Source organism: Zingiber officinale, chromosome 1A (assembly GCF_018446385.1).
Source record: "Zingiber officinale cultivar Zhangliang chromosome 1A, Zo_v1.1, whole genome shotgun sequence".
Lineage (NCBI taxonomy): Eukaryota > Viridiplantae > Streptophyta > Magnoliopsida > Zingiberales > Zingiberaceae > Zingiber > Zingiber officinale.
This window is the reverse complement of record NC_055987.1, coordinates 25,886,033-25,913,211: the sequence shown is the minus strand read 5'-3', so window position 1 is coordinate 25,913,211 and position 27,179 is coordinate 25,886,033. Positions and strand designations below refer to the sequence as shown.

Genomic DNA, 27,179 nt, shown 5'->3' with positions numbered 1-27,179 from the left:
TTCTCTTATAAAATTTCCTTTTTTAACATGATGATAGAAAATTTTAATTTTAAAACTTATCTCCCTTTTTTTCTTAAACCACGAGGATGGTTAAAAAGGGAAAGTTTTAAAACTTTTAAAACTCTCTATTAAAACATGTGGCCAAATTCAAATAAGGAAAGTTTTAAAAATTAAAATCTCTCTTTTAAAACTTATAGTTTTTTACAAAGAGAAGATTTAAAAAATTCAAAATAACCCTTCCTTTTTGATTTATTGTGGTCGGCCCCTTCATGCTTAGTCACCAAGCAAAGGGCCGACCCCTATAGAATAGGATGTGACCGGCCCTTGCTTGGTCACCAAGCATTGGTCCGACCCACTTCTTGGACACCAAGAAGAGCCTTACATTTGGATGAACTTGAGGCTATAATGAGGCTACAACAGGGACCTAGAGGAGAAATTGGTTTTGGCCTTCCGATGAGCTTGAGTATCCCGTGCTCACCCCGAACACACAACTCAAGTTCATCGATAATAACTCATTCCACTAGAGAGTTATTACCGCACTACCGCATCAATCCCAAATTACATTATGGGCCCCTTCTTATCATGAGTGTGTTAGTCTCCCTGTGTTTAAGATAACAAATGTCCACTAATTAAGTAAGTTACTGACAACTCACTTAATTAATATCTAGCTCCAAGAGTAGTACCACTCAACTTCATTGTCATGTCGGACTAAGTCCACCTACAGGGTTTAACATGACAATCCTTATGAGCTCCTCTTGGGGACATTCTCAACCTAGATAACTAGGACACATATTCCTTCTATAATCAACAATACACACTATAAGTAATATCATTTCCCAACTTATCAGGCATATTGATTTATTGAGCTAAACCTCACCCTTTGATAAGTTAAAGAAATAAACATTAAATATATGTGCTTGTTATTATATTAGGATTAAGAGCACATACTTCCATAATAACTAAGGTCTAGTTCTTTTACTAAGTCAGTACAAAAAGAACTTACCTAAATGGTCATACTCAATACACTTAAAGTGTATCAGTGTAATTTATTAGTCAAGAAAAACTAATACTTAATTACACTATGACTATTATGATGGTTTGTTCCTTTCCATCTTAGTCGTGAGCAATTGTTTATAATTTATAGAGAACTGACAACATGATCTTCTGAGTGTGACACCATACTCCATGTTATCTACTATATAAATTAATTAAACAATTACATTTAACAAATAAATGCTCATATTGACCAATGTGATTCTTTTATTTCAAAAATAAATATTTACAAAAGCTAGGCTTTTAGTATACACTCCAACATTGCCGGCCTCCAAAGGGACTAACAACTTAGACACATGCAATTTGATCTCTCTCACTGTAGAAATTCAGCTCTCTATTCTATAGTGCTAGCACTTGTTAGAGGTGTGGGGTGATCGTTCCTTAATGCATGGACTAAGTCTATGCAACGTAAGACTACAATCACATATTCTTTCCACTCAGTAAAATTTAAATAATTAGTGTGAGGATGTTATTAAGGCCGACAGTTACTGATTACACTGGAATAATAAAAGAGAGAATAATGTACGCTCACGATTTAATTAAAGCCAAGAACCTATAAATATATAATAACATAAGATTATGTAAATACAATATAATTTAAATGCATATACATGAGCTCCTTATGAGATACCAAATACAACATTACATTTTAATCTGTGGACTAAAATATAATTTGTTAGTAGTACTCTCTGATGTAACTCAAACTTTAATTGGTTGCACAATGTGTCTTCCTTTAAGCTGACTCATTGTATGCATAATGTGATACTTTATATGAGTTATATATTGGTCTATAACTTACAACAATCTTAATTTGCCACACAATGTGCCTTCCTTTAGGTCGACATATTTTTGCATGATTTGAACAAAATAAAAAATTTTATTCCATAATTGTAAGCTACCTTAAGCATATATCTGGCATAAAAGTAATATTCCTTTGAGTTGATTACTCTTAGCATAGATATATGTCTACCAATATAAAATGCACTAAACCTACCCAAAGTGTCTTCCTTTGAGCCGACACAATAATTCAACTTAGTAACACATTGTATAGATAGACTCAAGAAATACTAGGAACTTTAACCGAACATATAATCACTTAATCAATCTTAATAACTCTAAATTAGGCTTATTAATTGATTGATAATCGATTACCTCAATCAATTTGAAAGTCTACGTACTATATACGACTACATGATTATATATAGAACTTGTAAGACCATTAGCACATGATAAGGGAGGTGAATCACGTATCCTTTAAAAACTTATTTTTTTTTGAATTTTAAAAACAAGTGAGTACGCAGCAGGAAAATAACTAAGTGTGAAAAAGAAAATAAAATAAAAATGAAAACACAATGATTTACTTGGTTTAGAGTATCCAACAACTCCTACCCTAAGATCTAAGTCCCTTGAATCTATCGATGGGAAATCCACTAATTCTCTACTAGTAATCTCTCGATAGAGTAATCGAATACAAAGAGAATATAAGATAAATGTAACAAACTACACTTCCTTTAAGCAATAAAGTAAATTATCGAAATTAATGTTACCTAACATGATAATGTAGAAGTTGAAGCGCCTGTGTGTTGAAGTCGGTCTACCGACAACAATCGAATGTAGAAGCATAGTCACGCGGCAGCAACACAACAATATGCACGTAGTCAAAGCAGTTGAATAATGAAAGGATCGTGTAGAAGTGTTGTACTAAGGTTGTTGGTCGAGACTCCGTTTATAGGTATTTTCGAGTGCTTGGACCACCCCGGGCGCCTGGATCGAGACCTATCCAATCCGTCTTCATCACCGAATTATCTACCTCTGGCCACCTAGACTGTTAACATGGTTGCACCTCAGGGAAGCTCTATTCGGTAGCCTTTATCCACTCCTGGGTGTCTGGATAAACCTCGGGTGCCCGAACACTGATGTGTGTCAGCCAATCAACATGCTCCAACTCATCTATGCGAGAAACTGGGTTTGGCCCGATCCATGCGCCTTGACCCAGTCCGAGCGCCTAAACCTTCGGGTACCTGGAGACCCTTTTTCCAGCATTTGCTCTCCTACACCATAGAGTTAGCACAACAAACTATAATAATATGTAAAATCATTAATTAGATCATGTCTTATCAAGACCATGATCTAGTTATGGTCTCAGCTTAGACTTCCAATATAGATCTAAGCTAGAACAGTACCTATAGTCCCACCGAGACTCATCCTCACTGGATCTCTCTCCTCCAGTGACTTACCTTCACTTACCTGCCAAATATTTAGTCATCCAAACCTGTTTAGACTTTCTCTAGTTTTGCTTAGTGTTTGATCAACCTAATCTACTAACACTTACTTGCAATATTGAGTTAGCAGATATAAAAGAGTAAGGTAAACAATGTTAGCAATATTAAGGATTCGTTGGTCCTATTGATCGCGTGCAATCGACCGGAAACTAGTTGGTCACACATGCTTGGAGTTTACTTCTCCAAGACTTCTCATTACCTAAGGTTTCCTAGCTTCACTTACTAGGATTTTCATTGTCTGACTTTACTTACTAGGACTTCTACTAATTTCACTCACTAGGGCCTAGTTTCACTTACCAAGACTTCCACCACCTAGTTTCACTCACTAGGACCTGACTTCACTCACCAGGACTTCAACCACTTAGCTTCACTCACTAAGGTATGACTTCACTTACTAGGATTTTTCCTTGCATGACTTCCAGTTAGGACTAGTCACTTAGTAGACTTCTCATTTGTCTAACTTTCAATTAGGACTTCCAGTTAGGACTAGTCTTTACACTCGTTGAGTGTCCTGTTCCTAACGACAATGGCATTCTCTATGTTCGGTAGCTTCACCATCCTCCACTGAGAGAACCCGTCCAACAAGCAATTCGACGCTAGAGGAGAGCAAGAGAAATTGAAGTGCTGACTCAACCCTTGGAGAAGCGATTTTGGTTCTAGTTTTCAAGGATAAGTGTCGAATGTCGATGTTCGATCTCCCCCTCCCCATCCTGTTCATTTCACCATTGATAAAGATCTCTGGAACAAGAAACCAAGCGAAAACTCTGATGTTTCAATGGACTATAAACGTACATGTGGAGAAGGCTCTATGGCAAGTGGAGTTCTTGAGGTAGGAGGTGGCCCTCGAATCCCACAACAACCTGAACGCCATCACCATGATCTTGAGGTAGGACGATGCATGCTACTAGGAGGCTCAACTACAATGTCAATGTCGTTCCCATCGTCGAAGATGGGTCCAAGGCATTCGTCGCCTCGATGATCGCATCCCACATGTCCATCAGATCTTGGAGGAGGGAGGATGGAGATCGGCCAAGGGGGAATACCGGTTGAGAAGGGAGAGGAGAAGAGCCGATTGGGGAGGCAGTAAAAAGGAAAGGATAGGAGGAGGCGGTCCAAATCAGGTGAGGGAGAGGTAGTGCCGTGATCGTGAAGACATCGTAGTGTGTGTAGAGAGGGATTTGGGAAGGCATTTAGGGCTCGGGATATGATTTTGGCATAAAAATTTTGGAGAGCAGGAAAAGAAAAACGCTGCGGAAAAAAAAAGACGGAGGAGAAAATGGCGAAAGAAAAAAACGAGGACAACGTATAAAAAAAAGTTAATAGACAACACTTTTTTAAAGTATTGCTTTTCACCCAAAAATATTAATAGACAATGCTTATTTAAAAAAGTGTTGTCTTTGATAAGAAGAAAAAAATATAGACAACGTTTTTCACTAAAAGCGTTGTAAAAAAAAAGACAACGTTTTTTTTACAAAATACGTTGTCTTTTAAGTGTTGTGTATCAGCTTTTTTTTTTCTTGTAGTGGTATTTCTGGGTGCTTGGACCACCCCCGGATGCCTGATCGAGATCTACTTGATCTTTTTTCATAGCTAAATTATCCACCTTCAGGCTCTAGGACCCGGTCCAAGCGCCTGGACCGCTAACGTGGTCGCACATCGACGAAGCCCTATCCAATAGCCTCTATCCACTCCCGAGCACCTGGACCAGCCCCAGGCACCTAAAAGCCGATGTGTGTTAGCCAATCAATATGCACCAACTCATATGTGCAAGAAATTAGGTTCAGACCAATCCAGATGCCTTGACTCGGTCCGGGCGCTCAGACCTTCGGGCACCTTGACCTTTCCCGGATGCCTGGAAACCCTTTTTTCAGTTTTTTCTCTCCTACACCACAGAGTTGGCACAATAAGAAATAATATGTAAAATCATTAATTAGATCTCGTCTTATCAAAATCAAGATCTAGTCATAGTCTCAGCTTAGACTTCCAATATGGATCTAAACTGAACCAGTGCATATAGTCCCACCGGGGCTCATCTGCATCGAATCTCTCTTTTCCTATGACTTACCTTCACTTACCTACCAAACATTTGGTCATCCAGACCTGTTTAGACTTTCTTTAGTCCTGCTCAATGTCTGATCAATTTGATCTACTAAGACTTACCTGCAATACTGAGTTAACACAATAGATATAAAACAATAAGATAAAATGATGTTAGCAGTATTAAGGATTCGCTGGTCCGGTCGACCACATGCGATCGACCTGAAATCAATCAGTCACACATGCATGGATTTTACTCTTCCAAGACTTCTCATTACCTAGGATTACCTCCCCCTAAGGTTGCCTAGCTTCACTCACTAGGACTTTTATTGTCTGATTTCACTCACCAAAACTTCTATAACCTAGCTTTACTCACTAGGGTCTAGCTTTACTCACTAGGACTTCCATTATTTTAGTTCACTCACTGGGATTTTCACCATCTAACTTCACTCACTATGGTCTAATTTCACTCACTAGAACTTCCCCTTACCTAATCTCTAGTTAGAATAGTTACTTAGTAGACTTCTCATACGCTTAACTTTTAGTTAGGACTTATCCTTACCTAACCTCCAGTTAGGACTAGTCATTTAATAAACTTCTCACCTATCTAATCTTCAGTTAGGACTTACCCTTGCTAGTCATCTGGTCCCGACTAGACTTCTCTCTTTTAAATATTAAGTCCTGTTTGGATTAACCCTTAGTCAACCTGACCAGACTTGAGGTACATTATCAAATATCAAAACCTTGGAGGTTGATTATGTTGGTGTAATTTACACTAATGATCCATCTGACATTTTGATGAATGACAAGTGATTTAAAGTTAGAGTATTTGTGGTCTAATTACTTTACTAAGTGTGTAGGAGTTGATGAGTTTGAGGGACCTGACACCATATTAAAATCCAGCTAGGTTCGCGGGACCCGATAGCTGGTGTGAAGTCTAGATAGATCTGTGAGACGCGATATCTGGCGGGAAGTCCAATTAGATCCGCGGGACCTGACAACCAGTCGAATACCAGTTGGGCTCGTGGGACCTGACAACTGGTAGGAAGACATGATGGGTCAAAGACAAGTCAAACGATATATAATTGGTAAGTGGAGGTAAGCAACTGGAGGAGCGATCCAGTGAGGATGTGTTCCCCATTGAGGAAACTGTAGGCGTCAGTACAACTTAGGTCCATTTGGGAAACCTAAGTTAAGATCTTGACTAGATCCTGATCTCAAGGAGATTGAATCTAATTACTACTACTATCTTATTGTATTGTGCTAATATTATTTTACAGGATAAGCATATTTTTGTTTGTTTGGACTAACTTCTTTTTACAGGAAAGGGACTGCTTGAAAAAGGCGACAACTGGCCAAATCTACGTCAACAATCCAGACGCTCAGAGGGGTCTGGGCGTCCGAAAGTGGATAACTTGACGGATAAAATTTCGACGATAGATCGCCACATCAGCAATGCTCCAAGTGCTCGGAATTAACCTATATAAAGGCTTTAGACTAGCAGCTTCAAGATAACATCTACTATAAGTTTTATTCTTGTGTGCTGCTCTGAAAAGGCTCCGACGACACTGAAAGGCTACTCCAAAGTTTGAAGAACAAAAGATTTTAAATTTCCTTTCTCTTTGTTGGTAACAATTAATTTTAGTTCTTGTACTTAATCTTTGTAACTCATTATTTGAATTGATAGTGATTGCCCAGTGAAACTCAAAGACTCAAAGAGTGTGGACCTTAGAGTAGAAGTCGTTGAAAGCTCCTAATCAGTAAAAAATTACTTGTGTTAGCGTGTGCTTGTCTTCGTCATTCTAGTTTTGTTTTCATTCTTTCTTTTCTGCTGTGTAACTTGTTTTAAATGGTGATTTTTGAAGAACATTATTCACCCTCCTCTAGCGTCTTTCCAATCTAACAAGTAGTATTAGAGCCCGGTTAACTCTGAATTGGTGCAACCACCAATCATGCAAGGGGATGATTTTCAAAATCTTTTAATATTTTTTTTTCAGTTTTTAAACTTTTCAATATAGTCCAAATTGGTGCAATTACCTCTTTGGACAAATTTTTTCATTGCAAAATACTCTAAATTGGTGCAACACCAATTGAGTTTAATATTTTTATTATCTCCCAGACTACTAATTCAAGACCTAGTCTTGAGATTTATTTTTCCTTTTCTTTGTGTGCAAGGTTCTATCTTAATGGCCTAAAATGAGGGATATAACATTGTTCATCCCCCCTCTTCAACTAGGATGACTTCCCACATTGGAAGAAGCGGATGGAGGTGTACTTGAAGACAGACAGACCTAGACTAATGGTTTAGCATCTACAAGGGATACAAGCCTCTGATCGACAACACCAAAATTCCATTGGACCTTGAAAATTGGACTCTGGAGATGAAAAGGAAGGCGTAAACCAACTTCAAGGCATTGAACATGATCTAGTATGGACTCACGAAGAAGGAACTAAACTGAGTCAACCCGCACGAGAATGCAAAGGACCTTTGGAATAAACTCATCGAATTACACGAAGAAACAAATGATGCAAAGGTAACCAAAAAGGATTCACCTCTGAATAAATTACTTAACATCAAAATGCAGGAAGAAGATAAGGTGACTTGGGATGAAGAGTCGGATGTCGAATATCAGAAGCATCACAACTATCTCGCGCTAATGCCAATCAGACCATAATCAGAGAGTGAGACGGAACAAGACGACAAGCCTGATTACGAATCAAGAAACAGTCCGCATTTGTTTCCAAAGGTTCGAATGAGATATCATCTATCTTAACTGCTAAGTTTTTTAAAATAATCGCACATCTCAATAAAAAATTAATAAAATTTTTAAAATAAAATAATTCACTCCTTAAGAAAAACCAGCACCTTAAGGAACAATTAAACTCCCAAACAGAAAACACTAACTCAACTCAAGTTGAAAGAGTTGAAGAAGAAAACTCTAAACTGAAAACTGAAGTAACTAATTTTAAAGATTTGTTAGAAAAATTTACAACTAGATCCAAGTACTTAGATATGATACTTGGATCACAAATAACTGCATACAATAAGTCCAAACTCGGATACAAGTCCAGGTCGACTAACAAAACCTTCATATCTCTAGTCATCCAAACTAAGAATCAAACCAAAGCCTGAGTTTCGAAAACGTATCTAACCACGCAAGTAGGACTTAATCAATTTTATGTACTTAAAAATGAAATTCATTATCTAAAACTAAATCCAACTAAACTTATTAATTCTAACTCAAACCTAAAATGAAAAATAAAATCAAACAAATCAAACTCAAATTGAAAAACTAAATTTAAATCAAATAACTACAAAGTTAATTTAAATTCAAGTTACAATCAAATTTACTATAATTATAAAATATATTAACATAAATCTAAAACCTAAACCCAAAATTTAATAATTTAGGGGAGGCTCCAAATTAGTTGCCACCTCCAAAATAATAATTTACTCGGCTAGGTAATTAGGACTAGGTTAAAAAGGGACAAAAGTTTAACTTAAAAAATAGCATCGGAGAAGTTTTGGATGATAGTAGGTTAGGGAAACTATGTCTATACATGTCTAGGAAGATATGACTTCGACTTGGTGCATTTGGATTGATGCAACTAATTGAAGCTACCCCTTACTAATCCTAGTTGGTTAGACTAAAATTTTGTATTAAGTTCAGTGAATAGGATTATTTGAAAAATTTTGTATGTGTGATTACTCTAATGATATTCAAGTAACTTGCCATAACTTAGAAGTTTATCAAAAGAATGTCTTTTTATTGAACTCAAAGCTAAACTTGAATCTAACACAAGTTAAACCAAACCCTGGAATTTAACTTAACTCATCTCACAAAATTATAAGATTTCCTGATTGAAAACATAGATCGGGTGAGATAAATAAGGATTAAATTAAAAATAAAATAAAAATAAATTAAATTATAATTAAGTTTACACTTGAGCTAAAAGTTTGTTTCTCCTAATTTTTTTTTAAAAGAAATTTAAATGGATATTGGACAATGATTACTTCCGACACATAACCAGGGATCAAACCATGTTCACAAAATTAACCTTAAAAAGACTAGAAACAATTACTTTTGGAAACAAAAACAAACTAAAAGCAATTAGAATATGTAACATTGAACTAGAATCTAATTTCATTATTAATAAAATACTCCTTATTGAAAGTTTTAAATTTAACTTACTTGGTGTTAGTCAATTATGTGATTCAGAATATAAAGTTAGGTTTATATCCACTAAATACTTGATTAAATATATGAAAGACCATACAATAAAATTAAAAGGACTGAGGAATAATAACATTTATACAATTGACCTAGCCGACTCCTTACTTAAGTGTCACTTGACACAAAAAGAGAAAACCTGACTGTGACATAGGAGAATGCCCCACATTAAATTTAAAAATCTCATCAAATTAAATGGCTTAGTTAGAGGACTACTAAAACTACCTAACTTAGACTTAACAATTTATAATGCTTGTCAATTAGAAAATAGACCAAATTAACCCACAAACTAACTAATCAAATTCAAACCAATTCAATAATTAAATTATTACACTTAGATTTATTTAATTTACATGAGATTAAATCTATTAATGGAAACTTGTACCGTCTTAGTAATAATTGATGATTACTCAAAATTCACTTGGGTAAAATTCTTAAAAAAAATAAGGATGAAATATTTAGTAATTTTTGTAAATAAACTAAAAAATAAAAAGATTCAAAAATCAAAAGCATTAGGAGTGATAACGGTGGAGAATTTAAAAATCATAGGTTTACTAAATTCTGCTTAGAAAATGGGTACTATAAAAAATTGTCATGTCCTAATACACCTCAACAAAATGGAATAGTGAAAATAAAAAATAGAACTCTCCAATAAACCACTAGAACAATGCTTAATGAATACTAATTATCAAAATATTTATGGACTGAAGCTGTTAGTAAAGTCTGTTATGTACAAAATAGAATAACAATAAATAAGAAACATAATAAAAGTCCATTTGAGATTTACTATAATAAATTACCAAGTATTAAATACTTTAAGGTATTTGAATGTCCTATTTACATATTAAATATAAGAGAATATTTATGAAAATTCACCTCAAAAGTAGAAAATATCATCTTTTGTATAGTACTCCCTAAATAGTAAAGGATATAGAGTTTACAATAAAACTATTCTAAGAATTGAGGAAACAACCAATATAAAATTTGACGAAATTACTAACTCTAAAGAATCTAACTCAACTCAACCTCAATACCAATCAATTAATTTCGCTAGAGCTAACACTGATCTAGGGGGAGCAAGTGAAAATTTAATAGACGAATATGAAGTTGATCAACCAAAAGAAAATGAACAAATATAAACTAAACCTAGAACAATAAGAGCCATCTCAGACCGCCTAATTGAACAAATTATAGGTGATCCAGACCTAATTAAGAATTCAGACTAGATCATCTTTCAGAAACCTAAGTCAAATATCTTTGATTTATAAAATCGAACCTAAAATAGTAAAAGAATCCCCACTTGACCTAGACTGGATCATAGCCATGCAGGAAGAACTAGTCCAGTTTGAAAGAAATGAAGTATGAGATTTAGTACTATTACCTAATAATAAAAAGGTAATAGAAACAAAATGGGTATTTAGAAATAAATTAAGTGAAAATGGGGAAATTGTTAGAAACAAGGCTAGACTAGTAGCTAAAGGGTTTAATCAATTAGAGAGACTTGACTATGATGAAACATATACTCCAGTTGCCAGACTTGAGTTTATTAGAATACTACTTAGCTATGCAGCTCATAAAGAATTTAAGTTTTATCAAATAAATGTTAAATCCGCCTTTTTAAATGGGCTAATAAAAAAAGAAGTTTATGTAGATCAACTACCTAAGTTTGAAAGTATAAATCATCCTGATCAAGTGTTTAACTAAAAAAAGACTTGTATGGTCTTAAATAAATACCTAGGGTCTGGTATGAAAGGTTGACCTCCTATCTAATTTTCAAAGGGTTCAACCAATTTCAAATTGATCCAACTCTATTTGTAAAATCAGTCAAACAAAATATCTTCATACCCCAAGTATTTGTAGATGACATAATTTTTTGTTCAACCAACTCAGAATTTTTCCAAAAATTTGTAACATTAATGGACCAAGAATTTGAAATAAGCCTAGTAGGTAAACTAACTTATTTCTTAGGATTACAAATTAAATAAAGAAATGAAGGAAATTATGTTTACCAACAAAAATACATCAAAGAATTACTTAAAAAATTTGGAATGGAAAATATCAAAGAAATAAAAAATACCAATGACAACTAACACAACCTTAAATAATGATCCAAATGGAAAACTCATAGATCTAAAATATTATAAAAGTGTCAGCCTCTTATACTTAACTGCAAGACGACTTGATATTTTATTTACCGTTAGTATGTGTGCTAGATACCAAACTTGTACTATGGGATCCCACTTAACTAATATAAAACGAATTTTTAGACATTTGAAAGGCATACCAAATGTAGGAATTTGGTACCCTATAACACCTAATTTTGAACTAATAAGTTACTTTAACTTAGATTATGTCGGCTGTAAACTTGATTGTAAAAGTATAAGTGATGGATGCTAATTACTTGGACTATCACTTGTCAGCTAGTTTAGTAGAAAATAACACTGTGTTACTTTATCTACTACTGAAACTAAGTACATAGCAATGGATGAGTGTATAACACAAATGTTATGGATGATGCATATATTAAAAGACTTTAACTTAGAATGTAAATTTATATTGATAATATCAGTTCAATTAACTTAATCAAAAATCCAGTGTATCATTCAAGAATCAAATATATTGAAATTAAATATCACTTTATTAGAGATCACGTTAGGAATGAGACATTTAACTCAACTATATTGAGTCTAAGTCAAATTTGGCTGACATTTTCACTAAATCACTACCAGAATATGAATTCAATAATCTATGAAGACGACAGGGAATGCGTATGATAGGCTAGACTGTTATTATCAAATAAGTTTTTAAGTAATTTGCAAATTCTAGGAAAACTATTTACTTATATTTTCTAAAATTTCCCATTTCTCTAGTGTTGCAAAATTTATTTTGGCCTTAGCTTAGATCAAATCTATAGAAAATATGATCCTATAGATCTAAGAATCGAGTATCTCACAAACACACTAGGTCTATCTTAATTGTGTATTTAAAAACATATAATGACGTGAGATGCATAGACCTTTGCTTGGACTTCAGATGTCTATATCAGTGCATCAAAACAAGTCCGCGCTACAAATACAATAATACATTGATCAAGTTAAGCAATCCTTCTTAATAAATAATAAGCTGGATCAAATTTTACTTAACTTGACTAACCAAGTGAACACTACTATCTTCTGATAGATAGTTAGTAACTAATGGTTAGACATGTATTAAGGATATTGGTAATTGAATAATTATTTTTCAATACAGATATTAGATTAAGGGGAGAATTTGCTTGAACAACTTAAAAATATTTTCAAAAATACATAATTTTGAAAGTTTTTGAAAAATTAGATCTTTTTGAAAACATTTACAAATTTTTTTAGGAAACACTTACCTAAAAATTTATGAAAATATTTTTTTTATTTTTTCTTAAAATTACTTTAAAAATTTTTATTTAAAATTACTTTAAAAATCATTCTTCGATAAATTTTTCTTTAAAATTACTTTGAAAATCTTCTCTTAGAAAATTATTTCTTTAACTTACTTTAAAAATCTTTATTAGAAAAGTTTTCTTTAAAAATATTTACTTAGAATTTTTTTTTTCAAAGGGTTACTTAGAAAAAGTTCACTTAAGATTTTTTTTCTTCTTTTGAAAAACTTGACTTAGAAGTTTCTTTTGAAAAAAAATTCCTCAACAATTATGAAGAAATTTCCTTGAAAGTTTTTCCAAAGTCTTACTTGGAAAACAACTTTGCCAGAATTTTACTTAGAAATTGCTCTTAAAAATGGTTGCAAGTTTTTGCTCAAACCTCTCTCTAAGTCTGAGATGTAAAAAGTGTTTATTTTCAATTATATTTCTGCAAATATTTTTATGCTGGTTTTTCTTTTACTTTGTTTTTTTATGAATGTCAAAGGGGAAGAGTAAGCGTTAATGTAGAAAAAGAACAAACAAATTTGATCAAGTACATCAAATTCAAAACTAACTTAAATCATTTGTTTGCATTTTGCATATTGTCTTTCAATATTTTTTTTCTAACTTTAACCTATGTTGTTATTGCATTAAAAAGGGGAAGATTACTGGTGTAATTTACACTAATGATCTAACTCAAATTTTGATGAATGATAAGTGGTTTAAAGTCAGAGTGTTTGTGGTATAATTATTTTACCAAGTGTACTAGAGTTGACGGGTTTGAAGAACCTGACATCATGCTGAAATTCAATTAGGTCCACGGGACCCGATAGCTAGTGCGAAGTTCAGATAGGTCTGCGAGACCCGATATCTGGTGGAAAGTCAAGTTGAGTTTGCGGGACCTTACAACCGGCCAAAGTCCAGTTGGGTCCATGGGACCTTACAACTAGCGGGAAGACCTGGTACGTCAAAGACAAGTCAAATGACTGTAGTTGGTAAGTGGAGACAAACAACTGGAGGAGAGATCCAGTGAAAATGCGTTCCCTATTGTGAGAACTGTAGGTGTCGATCCAACTTAAGTCCATTTGGGAAACCTAAGTTGAGGTCTTGACTAGATCCTGGTCTCGGAGAGACAGAATCTAATTACTACTACTATTATATTTTGTTGTGCTAACTTTATTTTACAGAATAAATATATTTTTATTTACTTGAATTAACTCCTTTTTGTAGGAGAAGGACTGCTGAAAAAGGGGTGTCCGGGAGCTTGAACTAGCCTCGCTTGGGCGGCTTGGCTAGGCACCCGAGCGGCCTGACCAAGCACCCAGGTGGGTCGGGCGCCCGGGATTGGTCCAGGCACCTGGACCACAAATTTCATCCAAAAGCTGAGTTGGAGTACGACGACTGGTCAAACCCATGTCAACGGTCCAAGGGCTAGGAGGGGGTTCGGGTGCCCGAAAGTGGATAAATTTGACGGACCAAGTCTCAACGAGTGATCGCCACGCCGGCAATAGTCTAGGCGCCTGGAGGGGTTTCAAGTGCCTGGAATGGATCTATATAAAGGCTTCAGACCAACAGCTTCAAGATAACATCTCCTACAAGTTTCATTCTTACGTGCTATTCTGAAAAGGCTCTGACGACACTGAAAGACTACTCCAAAGTTCGAAGAACAAAAGATTTCAAATTTCCTTTCTGTTTATCGGTAACAATTAATTTCAGTTCTTGTGCTCAATATTTGTAACTTATTGTTCGAACTGATAATGATTGTCTAATGAAAACACTCAAAGAGTGCAAGCCTTAAAGTAGGAGTCGTTGAAGGCTCCAAACCAAGTAAAAAATTACTTATGTTAGCGTGTGCTTATCTTCTTCCTTCTAGTTTCATTTTCGTTCTTTCTTTTCCACTGCATAACTTGTTTTAAAATATGATTTTGGAAGAATATTATTCATTCTCCTCTAACGTCTTTCCAATCCAACATATTGCACCAACATAACTCACCCTTAAGAAGCTAGAGCTTCTGAAGTTCTACAATTTAATTATTATTTAATTCCTTTTAAATGCATGTGAATGCATGATTTTTTTTATTCACTATTTCATGCATGAAACAGTTCGTTCTTGGTGGCAAAAGATGAATACGCTCGCCCCCAACGCCCCTGCCAACCTGTCCCAGGGCCAACACGGAGGAGGTAAATCACGGGCGGCTACTAGCTTTTGGAATAGTGACTAGCACATAAGGGAGACATTTACCTCAGCTTTGTCGAGATTCAAACTCCAGACCTCATGGTGGTAATACCTCATGCGCTATGAAACAATTCATTCTTGTTCAATGAAGAAATCGTTTAATCGATTACCAGGAAGCCTAATCGATTAAAAATAATCTCGATCGATTAAACAAAACTTAATCGATTAAAAACCATCTCAATCAATTAAAAAACAAACTTAATCAATTAAAAATTGACGTAGTTATAAGTTTAAGACTATTAATTGATTAGATTTTAATGCTAATTGATTGAATTCATCAATCGATTAAGTTGATCGATTTCAATTAGTTTTATCATGATTTTTCTTCTATTAATTGATAGAAAGTTCTTCCTAATCGATTAAAAATCGATCCATGCATATTCGATCTATTGTCCTAATCTATTTGTTAAATTCACCAATCGATTGGTGTCAAGTAAATCGATTAGATCAATCAATTCCTATCAATTCTGTTCGCTATTTTAGACTTAGTAATTGATTGGTCGACCAAGCCAATTGATTAAGCTATCGTGATTGGACCTAAAGTCGTGGTGGTTTTCGACAAAGAAGTGGTTCGCTCGCTATTATTCGTGTTCTTCACAAAAATGTAAAAAACTTGAAATCCAAGTCTTTCTTAGGTTTTCTGTTACAGTAATTTGACGATCAAATTGCTAAAATAAATGATTAACGAAAAACTCTAACTTCAAACCATGAAATCTGAAGAAACATAACTTGGCTCTTCTACCAATTAAAAGAACTTGAAATCTTATGTCATATGAATTCTAAGAACCAAATAAGAATTTGAATAGGAAAAATACAAGTACATGAATATGATCTTGTTTCTAGGAATCATGGCATAACAAGAATAAAAGTTGTAAAACAATGAAATAGAACCTAATTGCAATGGAAGTGTCATTGTTGTAGCATTGTCTCTTCCTGATCTTGTGCTCCTAAGGTGTTAGTAATTAGCTCTAAGAGCCAATCATGAGATGATTAGGCTTTTTGGATTAATCATTGAATTAGACTCGAATGAACCCACTCATTGGATTAAGTGTAATCCGAATTAGACTCATTGAGTTAGACTCAAATAGATCCAATTGTTGGATTGAGTCGAATTGCATGAGAATTAATGGGTTAGACTCATTGGGTGAACTTAAGTTCACCAAGGAAGTTGAATGGTCAAAATTCAACCATTGAATTGAATGGTTGATTTTGAGACATTGGATTAGAAGATGAAAGGGTGAAGACTTTTGGTATTCCATGGGATGGCTATAAATATCATTTGGATGATATTTTTCATAAGATTTTCATCACTTGAGAAGGTGAAAGGTCTCCTTGATCTTCTTCTTCCTCCTTCCCTCTTCTTGGCCGAAACTCCTAGTTGAGGTTGCTAGCACAACCTTAGGTGTTTTGATCTCCATCTTGTTGAGTTTGTGAGACAAATGAAGGCAAGGCTTGTTCGTGTGGATACCGTAGAGGCGCGAACGCTTGATCGTGCTGTGATCCGAGCTGCCGGGAGATCGTGAGCACGCTTCAAAGGTATAACTTTATCATGTCTTTAGATCTAACTTAGAATAAGATTATGTTTCCCTTCGCATGGATCTTCTGGAGGAAATAGGTTTTTCTGCTGCGCGTTTGCGTGTTTAGCAACCTATTCCCTAACATAAGGAAGAAGGAGGTTGATCTTCCAAGAGACTTAGGTTTGACGGTGCCAAATCCTCTTCATCTAATGGGGAACCAAGAGTTGTCAAAATGATACCTAAACCTTTAGGGGAATCCAATCCGTTATCAGTTCATAGATAATAACAGATCGAGCTAACATGTTCTCCACAGTAAATCCACATCCGATAACCCAAAATCCAATGAACTTAAGATTAATCACTTAATCGGGTTCGGTTTATATTCATATGTACAACTTACAAATAAACCAATCCAAAAGGAAATATCTAATATCTAAAATTTATATAACAATTTTATCATAAAATTCTAATAATTCTAGATCTCAAGAGTATTCCATGATGAGTGAAACTATAAATCTCTAAATTCATTCTGACAATTTGACATCTTGTTCATGTGTCAAATTTCTCACCTTGGGTAAAGGACAATGGCAAATGGATGATTTTCATATAGTGAGGGTTCAAAATTCATGTTGCATTTTTGAATGCTAGATGCTAGGTGTCATGTCGTGATCCACCTATGCTTCTCAGATTTACATAGTGGCCGGTCTGTCGGGCTAAACTATTGATAAACCCATATTTTGTCATGAAATATGTACAAATAAAATACCGAAACCCCTTTCTATACTAATGTAGTTTAGGGCAACTCGGATCGTATTCACAAGGAATACAACAGATGAATTCTAATCTTAGGATTATATTTATTTATGAATGAGGGTTAGGGTTTTCAATTGCTAAAGCTACAACCAAAGAATGGAATTCAATGCAACCGTCATGAATGCAAATTCACTAAACTATGAACACGAAGGAAATAATGGTAACATAGAGTAATGCAACTAATGAAATTGAAATCTTGCTAATCTACATCAGAAAACAATTCATGAAAAAATAAGACAACTAATAGAAAACACACTATGATCACGAAGCATTCATGAAAGTATGAGGCAAGGAAACTAAAGAGCATGCAATTGATAAGAGATCGAAACAAACCATACTATAACTGCAAATCAACTCATGAAAATGGAAGCAAGCAAATGACCTAATTCAATCTACTGAATTGAATGGAACAAGAACATAATACTAACATTTTAACACTTAGATGCAAAATCAACTAATCTACCAAACAAACTATCAAGTTCGAATGCATAGAGAATTAAATCAACATTCTTCCAACAATTCAATCACATGAATAAGGAAATACACTCAAACAATGGAGGACTCTACTGATTTGAATGATTCTTACAGAGCAAGTTAGGGTTTCCCTAACTTGTATCAGATTTAGCTGAATGTGAAGATGAACAGAGGAAGTTGATCAAGAGGTGGCCTGTGAAGGATGAGGATGGATGGTAGGAGCTCGAAGGAGTGGTGCTGGTTGAAGACCGGAGGTGATCGAGGTAGGAAAAACCCTGGACCTCAATGGAAGGTGGTGGCAGATCGAAGACGAAGCTCGTTCACGCATGCCCTTACCTCTGTCAAATGTCGTGAAGATGATGGAACACCGATGGAACGCAGATCTGGTTGGAGTGGATAGGGAAGGAAAAACCCTTAACCCTTAGGTGGTGGATGGAGCTCCGACGATGATCGATGGTGGAAGGTGGACGATGATGACCCCGATCTCGCGTGATGTCTACTTTTGCCCTGTAGCAATTTTGACGAAGCCCTGCTGTTTCTGTAGCTTGTCAATTTAAATCTGCTGGATATGAATCGATGGCCTAGAAATAGATCTTGATCAATGATCGGATCAATTTAGATGAGGTTCAAATTTTGATCAATAGTCCTGATCTATTCTATCTTTGACTTGGATAGATCAGAATAACGATGGATGACTTAGATCTTCTAAAATTTCAAATGGACGATTTAGATTACTTCAGAGTCTGATCTTCCTAATTAATCTCAAAATTTAGCCTAATTTAAATCGATCTGACTTGAATCTATGTTCCCTTCATTGCTTAAAAAAAAATATTTAAATAATTAATCATAATTTTATAAATAAATAATATATTATATTAAAGACTAAAAATAACTTATAAAATATGGTATAAATCCGGAGTTAATACTCAATCAATATAAAAACTTGGATTCCTATTATATATATTAAATAAATAATATATTATATTAAAGTCTAAAAATAACTTATGAAATATTATAATCAATATAAAAACTTGGATTCCTATCATATATATATATATATATATATATATATATTCAATTGTGGCAATATATATATATATCAATGATAAAGGCTGAGAGGTCCATGGGAATTGGGAAGTATAACCCTAGCCCACATCTGATCGATCCAACGTCAACCCTTGATTGCGTTCGCGACTTTGCGATTTATTCTTGCCAGCCCCTTCCCTTCCTCTATCTTCCCACAGCCGGAGGTGCTGCGCCTCTGCTCCCCCCATCTTCTGCACCGCCGGCCTTTGAAGTTTATCATCCTTTTTCACGGGTGAGAAGGCGATGGATTCGGACGAGGGGAAGGTCTTTATCGGAGGCATCTCGTGGGATACCTCTGAGGAAAAACTCAAGGAGCACTTCGGAGACTACGGGGAGGTCCTTGACGCCGTCATCATGAGGGACAAGATCACTGGCCGGCCCAGGGGTTTTGGGTTCGTCGTATTTGCAGATCCCTCTATCCTCGATCGCGTACTTCAGGACAAGCACACCATTGATGGTCGCACCGTGAGCCTCTTTCTCCCTCTGTGTCCTTTAAACTCGTTTCGCTTTCTACCTGCTGTTTTCTTCGGGTTCTGCATCTAGGGATTTCTGTTTCTGTACCATTTGTTCGGATGCAATGTAAAACTGTTCCTTGATGAGTGGGTTTCTAGTAGAATTTGAGATTTACCTTTCTCCATTGTCTCCACTGACAAGGATGTTCCGAGTTTTATTTGTTTTGCTGTTGAATTTATCTTATATTCCACATTTTTTCATGTATTTATATTGATGAATTATCATCTTTGTGTTTGTTTATCTTTTTCATTTACACTGGTATTTGTGTAAATGTTGTAGATCGAAGTGTGCATTAGGGTATTTCTTCACCTTCATGATAGCCTCATGCCTGTTTCTATAGAGATTATTTTTTTGTCCACAATGGGCATTTTATTTTATTTCATTCTTTGTAAGATTCATGGCCCAGTTCGTGAACTTTATGAGTTCACTAGTCTCTTCAAATTTTCTTCTTCTTTTTTAGTATATTTCCAAGATCTGTAGTAGCAAAAATGCCTGAGCAGCTGAGCCTTTATAAGAGTTCAATTTTTAGCTTTTTGGTTTGGCCTTTGGATAATGATAGAGTAGACTTGAATGTAGAACAATGTTAGTGGAAGCTGAAAGAACTTTTATGCTAGGTTCATGATGAATAGTTGAATAAGGTCATAATATAAATGAATCATGAACTGATGATCTTATCTGTAACATCAAATTTGAATTCATCAAACTACTGCTATTCCTTAAACTACTCTAACAGGAAAAATTAATTAGCTGATTGATGGAATGGCAGCAAAAATAAGCCATGATGAGGGGTCACCATTTGTGAAAAGAGAATGTACATGCTTGGATTTCTAATAGATGCTGTGGATAGTCAACCAAAAATCCATCCTATCTTGTTTGTCATACATGAATAATGAATGTCTTTTATTTGGGAGTTCACAGGGTCTAACTTTATTAAACTCATTTGATTTTGCTTGGGAACTAAATTTTAGTATAATGGAGTTTGTTAGCATATTGGAAGTTTAATATATGTAGGAGAGTTTGTACCCAGCTTGTAACATTGTCGGGTATGTCCATGTGTCCCTAGGAGTGACAAACATTCCTTGCTCCAGAAAAACTACTCAATCTAGCTGAAGAAGAATCATCAAAGTTGGTAGCTTATTTTCTTCAGTCTTAGTCACATGAGTCATGTCAAGGTAGTCAAAATCACCTTTCATATTGTAGGACTTCATGATTCTACTGACCAAATAATGTAATATGATTAGAGCATCTTAAGTTGGCTGTAAATATGGTGGAATTGGGCTGGAATGTGATCAAGCCCCACATCATCAGTTGGATTATTGATCTAATCCTAATCTTGCACAATGTGGTGGTGAAGGGGAGAAAGAGGGACGTTAATAAGAAGTTTAATCAAACATCTGAAACCCTACTTAAGTTGTACACGAGCAAGGAATTTGCTGCATCACTCTCTTATCTTTGCATCATCTACCAATTACATTTACTTTAGCCATTGAAGGGTTTCTGAGTTCACGTAACATCTGCTTACCCGTTCGTGTCTTTGCAACAGTCAAAACATGATCTTTCATTTGTTCCTCTTTAATGGAGCAACACACCTGAAGTCATCTTGTATTTCTGGAATATCTCCATGTACAATACCACCAACCATATCCTCCATCTTGGGCAACAACTGAAGTTATCAAAGAGGATTGATGTGCCATTATTATATTACTGTCAGAGAAGAGCTAGCCAATGTTTTTGCATTTAATTTTGATTTTTAGTTGATATTCCACTCTGAGATACTGGTGTCAAATTTTCCTTTTGCTTGTAAGGAATCTATTTGATTTTATTGAATTTTGGACATGCAACCTATGATCCTAACTCTCAAACTCTTATTTGAACCTATGTATGAAAGTGAGTTTGTTTGCTTTGCTTATGGCTCTCGTCTCTTCATGAATCCTTTAGCTTGTTTCATAGACAATTCTCTCCTTTCTCTCTTCTATTTTGCTATTCACGATTACCTCTTGTCTCTCTCTTTACTCTGATCTCTATTGGAGGATGCTTGTTAACCTTGATAAAGGAGTACTTGATTTCAATCAAATATTCTATCAATTCTGATAATGTTTAGATTCTAGTTTTTTTGGCTGTATGGATGTGCAATGTTTATCGTGATTAATAACTCTACTTTCTCTAGCGAGTAATAGTATTCTTTGTTTTCATTTAATAACTTTTATTTTTAAAAAACTTTTATTTTTTGAAATTCCATTTCTACTGCGACTACATGCTTCTAGTTTACTAACTGCCATATGTGAATCATATTTACTACATTTTTTTATTGTCGTGAGTGATGCAGAAATCTTTATTCTTTCATTTTCTGTTGATGTAAGTTATATGTCTTCTGGATTTTCTGATCTAAACACCAGGTGGAAGCCAAAAGAGCTCTTTCAAGGGAAGAACAACAAATATCTGGAAGATCTGGAAATCAAACTTCTGGAAGTGCCTTTGCTGGTAGGTCAACTGGAGCAGGTTCTGGTGCAAACATAAGGACCAAGAAGATATTTGTTGGAGGTTTGCCTCCCAATTTAACAGAGGATGGGTTTCGTCAATACTTTGAATCATATGGTGCTGTGACTGATGCAGTTGTGATGTACGACCAAAACACTCATCGCCCTCGAGGATTTGGCTTCATCTCTTTCGAATCAGAGGATACTGTTGATATAATTCTTCAGAAAACTTTTCATGATCTGAATGGAAAGGCTGTGGAAGTCAAGCGTGCCCTTCCAAAAGATGTAAATACGAATATTGGCAGTGGCCGATCATTGGGAAGTGGATCTCATCAATCTTATGGTGGTTCAACTGGTAATGGTAGCTCTTATGACAGTGGGGCAGAGGCTAATAGATACATGCAACCTCAAGGAGCAGGCAACAGCCTTTCAGCATATGGTTCTACTGGATATGGCACACCTGGTTATGGGTATGGAGCTGCAAACAGTGGCATTAGTTATGCAGGGTATGCAGTTGGCGGTTATGGTGGCGGCGGTGCTGGGTACAGTGGACCTTCTGGTCCTTATGGAAATCCAACTGCTCCTATGTCTGGTTATATAGGTGGTCCTCCAGGTACTCAAAGGAACCTATGGAATAATCAGGCTTCTGCAGGTTATGGTGGAGCTGCAACTTATGGATCCTCATGGAATGCCTCAGCATCTAGCGGAGGATCTAGTGCACCACCATCAGGTCAAAGTGGAACTTCTGGATATATGGGGCAGGGTTATGGATATGGGGGCTATGGAGGGTCAGAAGTCCCTTATGGTAATCAAGGTGGTGGTTATGGGTCCTTTGGTGGCCGTGGTAGTGGTTGTCCTGTTAATACTTCTGCAGGCAATTCAGGGGAACAAGGAGCAGGTTCTGCTTACACAGGTGGAGGTTATTCTAGTTCAAGCTCTGATTATACCAATTCTTGGAGGCCAGACCCTGCACAAGCAGGGTTGTACGGATCTTCTCAGGTGAATGGACCTTCTGGTGGTCCAGTCAATTATGGAGCTAATTATGGCGGTGGTCAGGGTAGGCAAGCCCAGCAGCAGTAAATGCAGGAGTTATATTTGGAAGGTCATTTTTGGGCGCTTCTTGAGCTGTTGTGTTTGGCGTTTGGCGAAGATATAAATTTATCTTGGGTCGGATTGCTTGATCTCAGTTGTTTTATTGCTATTATCACTTGATCTTATCTCGGTAGTTTGACTATTATTCCCTTGTTCCCATAGACTCAGTAGTATAAATTAGTGGTTATGAGTAGTAGATACCTCCTATTAGTGTTTCTAAAGCTTCTTGTCAAGTTCCGTGTGGATACCTGGGTTTTCTGCAGCTATACTTCAAGAAACTTATTTTGCTGTCTCTAGTTACAAGCTAGAGTTGTTTATCATCTATTTGTGTTTAATGTAGACAACTGCAGTATGTGTTGTATGACTAAGTTTTCTGTTAAGCAAATTAGTATTATTGCGAGATTAATATTTTGGTTGTTGCTGTCTATTTCGTGCAAGTTTGCTTGTGTGTATTAGGTGTAAATATTGGATATCTATCTTGCTTACAGTAACAGATCTGAAAATATACCAATATTAATTTATTGAAGTAGCATCAGTAGTAATGCTGTAAGATTAAGGGACTACTGGAGGCCACTTAGGATCAAGTAAAGTATTGTTAAGGAGTAAGGTAATGTAGCAGTAGGGTAGATATTTGTCAAAAATGACATAATTGTTCTCCCTTTTATGCCCTTTGTACAGGCATCGCAGCTCATTCGCTTGTGAGCAACTGCACAGAAGCCTTTTACAGGGTGCAGGAGATTTTACAGGATGCAGGAGAAAAGCTTTGTTGTTTGAAGCCAGAACATTTGTTGCTGATGCGTTGGGCTTTCACCTTCTCAAAGACCTTGTGTGTGTTTGCATTACTTGGTTATATCGACGCCATTGTGCTTGCTGTGATTGCTGAGAATTAATAGTGGTGGTAAGTTCCTGAACGATAGAGGTCAAACTACCACTTGTGCATTTTTCTGAAATCTGCACTATGGTGAAATACTGCTTTAGATGCTCACCAGGTTTAACATAATTGTTTTTTTTGAAGCAAATAAATACAGAAAATACTGATTGCTGTACTCGTCTGAGTGTATTAAGAAGACATGGCTTCGTTCATTTTTTCTGCAAATAAACAAATATTTGTTTCTATAATTTTTCTGGCATGCTTTGCCTCCCTAGTAAAAGGGCGTGAGTGTAGTATACCTAGAGGTAATGTTTCTAGTAGCATATGTGGTAGTGCTTTAAATTTTAAGGATTACTTTTAAATTCAGTGATGGTGTCTTTTTTCCCCATTTCGGGCTCTTCTCCTGCTTTCGCCTTCGGGGTGGAAACTTTCGGCATGCTCCTGGTGAACTGAGAGTCAAAATGTGTTAGCGGGTGATTGATGTTGTAGGCGTGGCAGAGAGAGGAGAGGTTGTTGGTGGCGAAGAGTTAACTCTGTGTATGATAAAAAAATCATCATACCTTTACTTATCTTCGTTGATCTTTATATAGTCAATGGAAAGAATCTCCATTTAGGCGACCATCCAAGTGAGATTATCAGCAAAGGTGAGAACTGTTGGATCTTAGCTCTAACATTTTCATGTTGTTAGCCAGGTGTCATCTTCTATACGAGTTGTTAGAGGTTGTTGAACCGCTGGCCAAATGCATGATTTGTTGAAGGTTAAAGTCGAGTGTCAGGTTGGCCAAGTACTTGGGTATATGAGTGGGTCTCCCGAATCCAAATGGGATGTTGATAGTCAAAAGTCTGAGTGTTGGGAGTGTAAGCCTCGAGGCATCTTTTCAGATATTGTGGCATCTTGATACTGTAGCTTTCTCAGTGCTGTAGATTAGGTTGAGAGTTTATCAACTCATTTTAAGATGAGTCTAGTGGGTTGCTTGCCTCGTTTGCAATCTGGATGGATTGGCTAAAAAAACCCCGACATGAATTGGCTCATGCGGGTTTGGGTTAGTTGGCAAGTTGAAAAAAAAAAAATCTAAAATTTATAACTAGAGTGAAAAATTTAATGAGCTCTTGAACTTGACAAACTTAATTCACGATTTAAACTTAAAATTTTCAATCTTTTTTTATATATTTTCTTATTTTTTGGTCGGCTCGTCGATTGATTCGTATAACCCGTTTTCGTCCTGGGTTGGATTAGGTTGGAGATTTTCCAACCCTCTAGCATAGCGGGTCCGCTTGCCTCGTTTTTGTAATATGATGGGTTTAGTTGGTTAGCTCGTTCCATTACAGATTGACCCGTTTGACAGTATTACATCTCGAGCACTATAGCTTTTTGAGTACTATAGCATCCCAAGTATTTGTAGCTTTTTGGGTACCGTGACATCTTGCGTATAATAGCATCGCCAATCCGAGTGTGAGTGGGAAGGTACAAAATGAAATTCGAAGATAGTGAGTCGGGAGTACAGAAAGGATACTAGTTAAGTCAATTCAAATCTTCTGTTCCAAACTGCCTGTGAACAGTGAGTTGTGCGTGCAAAACACGTGCAGTGTGCATCACCAAACCCACAGTTCTTCGAATCCCTTCTCTGTGTGCTAAAGTCTTTTGCCCCAAACCATTCAACTCCCTCTATTGATGGTCCCTCCGTCCCCTCCCACCAGCACCGCCAGCTCCGTCCCCTTTAGAAGTCGACGGTAACCAGCAACCATAAAACTGTGTCCCCTCCCTCTGTCGACGATTGACAACAGCTCCAGCTTCGTCCCCTCCCAAAGTCGACGATAGCAGCTCTAGCTCGGTACCTTTCTTCCTCCCCCTCTTTCCCCTTCTCTAGGCGTGGTCGGTTGGCAGGGTCCTTAGCTAGGTATCCTTGGTCAGTCGCGGATAGATTAATGACTAACCAGCACCCATCCACCTTATATTACTGATGATAATTTATGATTAGAGATTCTATTTAATCCCCAAACCTCACGTGTAGCATATTAAAGTAGAAACGATTGATGCTCAGTATGATCAAGACAATTATTTGAAGAAACTAGGTTTACAGATTAGATGCGGCATAAGTAACTTGTGTAGGTTAAGTACATTATCTTCAGTAATCAATCATTTAGCCATGGACATTTAAAACTTTTATTCCTAAGTTTTACTCGTATGAAGCTAAACTTGTGATAATTGTCATTTTCTTTGCTTAGTTTAGTCATCACAACTTTGCTATATATTAAACTAAATTAATCGGTACAATAGTTTCTCAAGCGTACAAATAACTAGTTTATGGATACTACCAAATTTTATTCCTTAGAAAAGGAAACCTTATGTGAAAATTTTATGAACAGATCTTTGCAAACCATACAAAGACTATGATGGAGTTTCCTAATTAGCTTTAGTATAGGATATTATTATACATTTTATGAATAGATAGTAAATCAAGTTTTTGACATATAATACTATACATTATTTAGCTCTCTTTTGTTTGGAAAATATGGTGTGTCATAAAACTTAGCTATGTTATGCAAGTTATGGCTACTTTGAGTGAAGTTTGTCAATTTTTTCATAAAAATGTGTGATTTTCTATTACTTATACAAACTATTATTGCTTAGTTTAATTTTGTTGAATTTTACTTTTTAGGTTGCTATTGAATGATATCATCAAGTAACAACAACATCGACCATACCAAATTTGAAATTATACGATGTCAGGACTGTAGACTAAGAGCATTGGTGTTAGTCTCTAGATCGATCAAGAACCCTGGAAGACTATATTATGGACGTAAACAGCATGGATGGTTAAAATGGATGAAGTCTGATACTAAACTAAATGAAGATACTAGTGATATTGACTTTAGGATGTTACCAAGAATGGAGTCAAGGGTAGGAAGTGAACACATTGTTTATCCTGTACATAATATGAAAAATTGGAATGTACCACTTATGATTTGGATATTGGTGATAATGAACTTAATTATTTTGATTGTATACTTATTTTATTTATTAGTTGGATTGGTTAAATAGTGCTATTATTGTAATGTGATAAAAAAATATTATTATGAATGATTGTTTTTTTTTTTTTTGTT

At 35.7% G+C, this 27,179-nt stretch overlaps 1 protein-coding gene and 1 long non-coding RNA gene across 4 annotated transcripts; both read left to right on the top strand.

The window, feature by feature from the left end:
- The first annotated feature begins 19,166 nt into the window (after window positions 1–19,166).
- Window positions 19,167–24,317, top strand: LOC122021425 (heterogeneous nuclear ribonucleoprotein 1-like). Of its 3 annotated transcripts, none has more exons than XR_006122551.1 (3): window positions 19,167–19,586; window positions 22,031–23,278; window positions 23,882–24,317. XR_006122551.1 is itself a non-coding variant. In XM_042579557.1 (3 exons), the coding sequence occupies exons 1-2, from the start codon at window positions 19,365–19,367 to the stop codon at window positions 23,189–23,191; spliced, it is 1,383 nt and encodes a 460-aa protein (XP_042435491.1). In that variant the 5' UTR covers window positions 19,167–19,364; the 3' UTR covers window positions 23,192–23,213; window positions 23,882–24,317. The 3 variants fall into 3 exon arrangements, 2 of the variants coding, with proteins under 2 accessions (XP_042435491.1, XP_042435482.1); XM_042579557.1 differs by having other exon boundaries at window positions 22,031–23,213; XM_042579548.1 differs by lacking the exon at window positions 23,882–24,317 and having other exon boundaries at window positions 22,031–23,609.
- Window positions 24,318–25,707: 1,390 nt separating this feature from the next.
- LOC122021418 lies at window positions 25,708–27,179 on the top strand. Its single transcript, XR_006122550.1, has 2 exons — window positions 25,708–25,906; window positions 26,735–27,179. It is a non-coding gene; the product is annotated as an uncharacterized LOC122021418 (long non-coding RNA).

Bases quoted from the DNA above. Each gene is read 5' to 3' on its own strand.
- LOC122021425 (XM_042579557.1), top strand. From the start codon at position 19,365: ATGGATTCGGACGAGGGGAAGGTCTTTATCGGAGGCATCTCGTGGGAT. The intron at 19,587-22,030 runs GTGAGCCTCTTT...TCTAAACACCAG, and splicing joins ACACCATTGATGGTCGCACC to GTGGAAGCCAAAAGAGCTCT.